The following is a 6,092-nucleotide window of genomic DNA, read 5'->3' as shown; positions in this document are numbered from 1 at the left end:
TAAACAAAAGTGGTTAAAAATGCAGTTTAATGTATCGAGCTCTGCTCCTCTGAAACAAAACTAAAAATTTCTAAGTCACTTATTTGCTTACTTCCAAAATTCCAATCTAATTCCATCCTGAATCATTTTTCTCTATATAGATTAAAAACATTAATGGTTTTAAGTTTTAACCATCAATAATTTGTAAAAAAAAATTATTTCAAGAAAGAAATTTTGTTTTCTATCAGCGTTGATTCCTTTAGATTTACGTTACTTTGATCAGCAATATGGATCTCTTTCAGAAAAGAAAGCAAAAAGCAAAAAGACGAACACAAGAAAAAAGCTCCTACTTTTAGTACATTCCGATTTGAACCCTCACTACAATTGGTATATTCCGATAATAACCCGCACTAACTCCTCCTATCATATCAAACTCAACACTCTTCACTTCGTTATATCCGCCTCCTCCTTGTTTAACAACCATCTCTCTCGATTTCTCCGATCTCACGGAGCTCTCTGCAATGTCTCACTCTATCCAATTCTCAACTCCTTCGCGCACTCTCCACCTCCCTCACTCACGTCTCCACCTCCCTCACTCACGTCTCCACCGTCCTCTCTCTTCCTTCTCCTTCCGCCAATTCCCTCTAACCTCCACCTTCAAGCACACCTCACTCCGAGCTTCCTCCTCTCCGTCTCCCGATTCCTCCTCCTCATCGTCGGTTCTTCACTCTCCCAACGGCACTCCCGCCGTCAAATCAGAGGAGAGATCCTCCGGGATAGACGTCGATACAGTGACGGAAGCCGAGCTTAAAGAGAACGGATTCAGAAGCACGAGGAGGACGAAGCTGATCTGCACCATCGGGCCCGCCACGTGCGGGTTCGAGCAGCTCGAAGCGCTCGCAGAAGGAGGCATGAACGTGGCGAGGCTCAACATGTGCCACGGCACTCGGGACTGGCACCGCAATGTTATCCGTAGCGTTAGGAGGCTTAACGAGGAGAAAGGATTCGCGGTTGCGATCATGATGGATACTGAAGGTAGTGAGATTCACATGGGAGATCTCGGCGGCGAAGCGTCTGCTAAAGCAGAGGTTTGTCTTGTTCCTCTTCTTGAATCTTTGATGATGCATGTTGTTAATCAGATTATTTTGATATAATCCGGTTTAGTTAGATTAATTATGGTTAATCTTGGTTAAGTTTTCTTTTGCTTAATCAGATGACGTTTTGTTGTTGTAGGATGGTGAGGTTTGGACGTTTACTGTTAGAGCCTTTGATGCTTCTCGTCCTCAACGTACCATTAGTGTCAGCTATGATGGTTTCGCTGAAGGTATTTTATGTTTCTGTTGTTTTTGTAATTATCAAGTGGACATGAGTATGAGATGTGGATAATTTTTTTTGTCATGCAGATGTAAGAGTTGGTGATGAGCTTCTTGTTGATGGTGGAATGGTTAGATTTGATGTGATTGAGAAGATTGGTCCTGATGTCAAGTGTCTATGTACCGACCCTGGGTTGTTGCTTCCTCGCGCTAACTTGACTTTCTGGAGAGATGGGAGTCTTGTTCGTGAGCGTAACGCTATGCTTCCAACCATTTCCTCCAAGGTCTCAGCTTTTTCTTATCATCCCTTGAGTTTTGTTGTTCATATAGAACTGGTTTTCACTTCAATTTTTTTTTGGTTTTCAGGACTGGTTGGATATTGATTTTGGAATTGCTGAAGGTGTGGACTTCATTGCTGTATCCTTTGTCAAGTCTGCTGAAGTAATTAATCATCTTAAAAGTTATCTTGCCGCTCGTCCCGGTGGAGGGTAACTACATATGCTCATTATTACCAACACATCCTACTACTTTTAAGAGTTTGGTTATGCCTTTTTATCCATCCACAAACTTTACTTTATTTTGATATACAGGGACATAGGAGTGATTGCAAAGATCGAGAGTATTGATTCACTGACCAACTTGGAGGAAATCATCCTAGCATCAGATGGAGCTATGGTTGCAAGAGGTGACCTGGGAGCTCAGATACCTCTTGAGCAAGTTCCAGCAGCTCAACAGAAGATAGTCAAAGTCTGCAGAGAGCTTAACAAACCCGTCATTGTCGCCTCACAGCTACTCGAGTCCATGATTGAGTACCCAACTCCAACCAGAGCAGAAGTAGCCGACGTTTCCGAAGCAGTAAGGCAGAGATCAGACGCGTTGATGCTCTCTGGAGAATCAGCTATGGGTCAGTTCCCGGACAAGGCTCTCACGGTTCTTAGGAGCGTCAGTCTGAGAATCGAAAGATGGTGGAGGGAAGAGAAACGCTACGAGGCTACACCACTTCAAGCCATAAGCTCTGCTTCTTCAGACAAAATCTCTGAAGAAATCTGCAACTCTGCTTCTAAAATGGGTAAACTTTCAATCTTCTTTGTACCTTTCAAAAAACCAAAGAGATATCTCACTTTACAATCCAAAACTTGCAGCTAACAATCTTGGAGTGGACGCGGTCTTCGTGTACACAAAGAACGGACACATGGCGTCTCTAGTCTCCCGATGCCGCCCTGACTGCCCGATCTTTGCTTTCACGAACACAACCTCGGTGAGAAGACGCTTAAACCTACAATGGGGACTGATCCCATTCCGTCTAAGCTTCTCAGAGGACATGGAGAGCAACTTGAACAAAACATTCTCTTTACTGAAATCAAGAGGTATGATCAAGTCGGGTGACCTCGTGATCGCTGTCTCTGACATGCTGCAATCCATCCAGGTCATGAACGTTCCCTAGATTTCACTCTCTTTTAACATCGCAGACATTCCCCACCCCCCCCCCCCCCCCCACAGACTGTTTAGTTTCCTACTTTTGGTTTGATTTATCGTCGGACAGTTGTAAGCTTTTGTGTATTATTGTGTACTATGTTTTTCTTTTTGTTTGTTTTCTCTGGCTTTCAATAAATATTAGTAATCTATTACTATAATATTCGATTTATTTTGTCTTTAATAAGATGGTAAAACATCGGACTTAATTCACAAACTCACAAATATCGGACATAAGGAGAAATTGAGACCAATAAAACTTGAGAACTGCATATTTCCTTTTTTTTTCATTTGTTATAATCTCCTTAATTTTTTTTTTAAATAACTCCCACAAATCAAGAAATGATCCGAAATTTTGTAGAAACTCCAACGTAAAAAGGAAACTCTCTGATCATACTTATACAAATAGGACTAGGAGGTCATATAACAAACGTAATTCAGGTTGTACTAGGAAAGTACTAGTAGTATAAATACAGCATTGTTATCTGCTCTTTATTCATTCATCGTAAACAAAAAAAAAAGCAGCTTAACCAGAGTAGGAGACAAGAAATCAACAACAATCATGAAAGGTTTCAATACACCACGAAAAAGTCAGGGGAGAGACTTGTTTTATCAAACTCCGACTAATTGTTCGGATGAAGAGATTCAACGAAACATCGAGTTCTTGAAGAAACTGCAAGAGGCAGATGATAAGACACTCTACCGTCGATACGAAGGTATGATGCAGCGTTTTTTTTTTTTTTTGATGCAGCGTTATCTATCAGGCTATATAACCTACATCCAACTCAAACGCGGACTGGTTCTCCTTCTCCGTGGACACAGAGGTTTGATCATAGAGTTTCGTCAGCTTTTGTCGTATTTTGCTTCTCCTGTAAGAAACAACTCCGAGAAAGAGAACCCAAAATCTGAATTGAAACGCACGGTTGCATTCTTGCACAAGATCGAAGCGTTGGGAGAGAGTGTTTACAAGGCTTTTATGGATGCGTTAGGGTTTAGTGGTGATAAAGAGATTCTGATTGAACAACTCAGCGAAATGTTACGCGGTCACGAGTCTCTAAAAGAGGAGTTTGAAACGTTCTTGATCGATAACCGTTTACTCAAACGCAAACGCGATTGCGTGAATGTCACGCCATCGTATTGTATTAGACCTGAAGTTGAAAAGGGATCTTCCTCTGGTCCGGTTTTAAACGGAAAATACTACTCTGGAGGTTCATATCATCCGGAGGACTCAGTGGAGAAGAACAGTGAGGCTTGTCGCTTCGAAAAATGAACAGGTTCCAGGACATGTTATTGCATGACCTAGATTCGTTTATTGAGTTTCGGAAGGTCCCGAAGGATGACTTAAAAGAACAAGAAAGCTCGTGATAAGCCGCAGGTAGGATTGAGTAGAGTCTTAGAATGTTTATGCAACGGTAAGAAGGTTCCACACTTCCAACAGAATTTTAAGACAGGTCCGAAAGGTGCAGCGAAAGCTATTAGGCCTTCGTTAGAGTATAATGCCAAAGAAAATAGGGTTCCAGGAGTCTATCGTGAGAATAAAGTAAACTAGTGAAGATGATTTTATTTTATTTTATATTAGGGCAATTCTCTCAAATAGGGTTTTTCAAATTTTTATCACGAAAATAGTTCTCATTATTATAAAAGTAATGGAAAAGTCTATCTTTATTCATAACATAGAGGTTCCTTATATATGAGATTACACCGTCATAGATAAATGGAAAAATTACAAATCATAATCTTTTGGTTATGAGACATCCACAATCTGGTTCATAACACTCTTCCTTGGATGCCATAACCATTTAGAGCTTGTAATGTGCTTTAATGTTGTCTCATTAAAACCTTACCAGGAAAACCCAATTGGGACAAAACCATGGTGAAGGAAAAAGAATACAACACACATTACTCCCCCTGATTTGGACATTACTGAAGGTCCCTTGGATGTTTCCAATTTTCTGCAATCCGTGGGTGATGAAGATCTTGGGCAGAATATGCTTCGTCCTCGAACATGATAGTTGGTTCTTCTTTACCATCGGCCATGCCACAATCTGATCGAACATATTGAGTCATCGACCTCAAATACACACACACGAAATCTTGGATGATGTTGCTGTGATATGCGTGTACCACTATGTGTAAAATATAACATGTCTGAAAACAAATCAACAAAACCAAATAACCCCTCTTTGGGCTGGTTAGTATAAAATAAACCAAAATCAAAGGCTTCTTCATCGTCCTTCTTATGGGCCAATCAGATCAGTATCTAAAATAAGACTTCTGCATCGTCCATCTCAGAACTAAATGAACTTCTTTATCGTCCACCTTTGGACTGAATGGATCAGTGTCCAAAACAAGTGATCTCACGCCCATGTAATAGATAATGAGTGAGACTGGTCCATATTAAATCTCTTGAGTACCCTTTTCTGTATATACTATTTGATGCACAAAGATTTCATTGTTAATGTACTCAAGGTGTAATCCCAAACAAAACTTCGTTTTCCAAGATCTTTCATCTCAAACTCTTTCTTGAGATATTCAACTGTTTGGGAAATTGTATCCAGAGGTTCCTAGGATATTCAGATCATATACTTTGATGGTATCAATATTTTTCTCGAGAACTTGCTGTACTTTCAGCTCAATACCCTCTAGTACTTTCATTATCTAGTGGACCATATAAATATGCAGTCACTACATCAACTTGCTGCAAGTCTAATTTTCTCTTTTGTATAGCTAGACTTATGAGAAATCTAAAAGTAGTTGCATCCACCACATGGGAGTATGTATCCTCATAATCTATTACTGGTCTTTGTGAGAATCCTTGTGCAACATTATCTTTATATCTCACGATTTCTATTCCTCACAAGACCCATTTATATCCACTGGTTTTAACATCATATGGCGTCTTAATCATATGGCCAAATACGTCTTTCTTCCTTAAACTATTTAACCCCATGTTTCCATTCCATCCAATACGTTCTACGAGTGCGCACTCTTATATTGACGTGGGTTCATGATCCTCGATTATATTCATAAATTCAAGTGCTACCTTGTATGCAAATAAATCATCTTATGTCGATATTCCTTATTGGTTCCATTATGTTCCAGACATGATATAATCGATTGAGATTCATTATTATCAGAACCTTTAATACTTTGCAGCTTGGCGTCCCAAGCTACATTATTTGGTACCTGTACCTTAGAGCCATCCGGCCTTATCTCCATGTCTGGGATGGTTTCCTTAGTAACCTCGAATTTTGATTTTGATTATCATTCTCTGCACCTTTCTTTTGTTTCCGAGGATTCTTATCTTTTGGAACCTATTTGGTCTAC

At 40.1% G+C, this 6,092-nt stretch overlaps 2 protein-coding genes across 2 annotated transcripts; both read left to right on the top strand.

The window, feature by feature from the left end:
- The first annotated feature begins 391 nt into the window (after window positions 1-391).
- On the top strand, window positions 392-2,926 carry LOC106453758 (plastidial pyruvate kinase 1, chloroplastic). Its single transcript, XM_013895973.3, has 6 exons — window positions 392-1,067; window positions 1,213-1,303; window positions 1,383-1,576; window positions 1,659-1,780; window positions 1,883-2,361; window positions 2,435-2,926. Exons 1-6 carry the CDS (start codon window positions 501-503, stop codon window positions 2,734-2,736), a joined length of 1,755 nt encoding a protein of 584 aa, XP_013751427.2. The 5' UTR covers window positions 392-500; the 3' UTR covers window positions 2,737-2,926.
- Window positions 2,927-3,138: 212 nt separating this feature from the next.
- Window positions 3,139-4,392, top strand: BNAC01G31260D. Its single transcript, XM_022694311.2, has one exon. It carries the CDS (start codon window positions 3,328-3,330, stop codon window positions 4,033-4,035), a length of 708 nt encoding a protein of 235 aa, XP_022550032.2. The 5' UTR covers window positions 3,139-3,327; the 3' UTR covers window positions 4,036-4,392.
- Window positions 4,393-6,092: the final 1,700 nt, after the last annotated feature.

The sequence above is a fragment of the Brassica napus genome, chromosome C1 (genome assembly GCF_020379485.1).
Source record: "Brassica napus cultivar Da-Ae chromosome C1, Da-Ae, whole genome shotgun sequence".
Classification (NCBI taxonomy): Eukaryota; Viridiplantae; Streptophyta; class Magnoliopsida; order Brassicales; family Brassicaceae; genus Brassica; species Brassica napus.
Note: the sequence above shows the minus strand (reverse complement) of the source record. Positions and strands in the feature narration are given on the sequence as shown.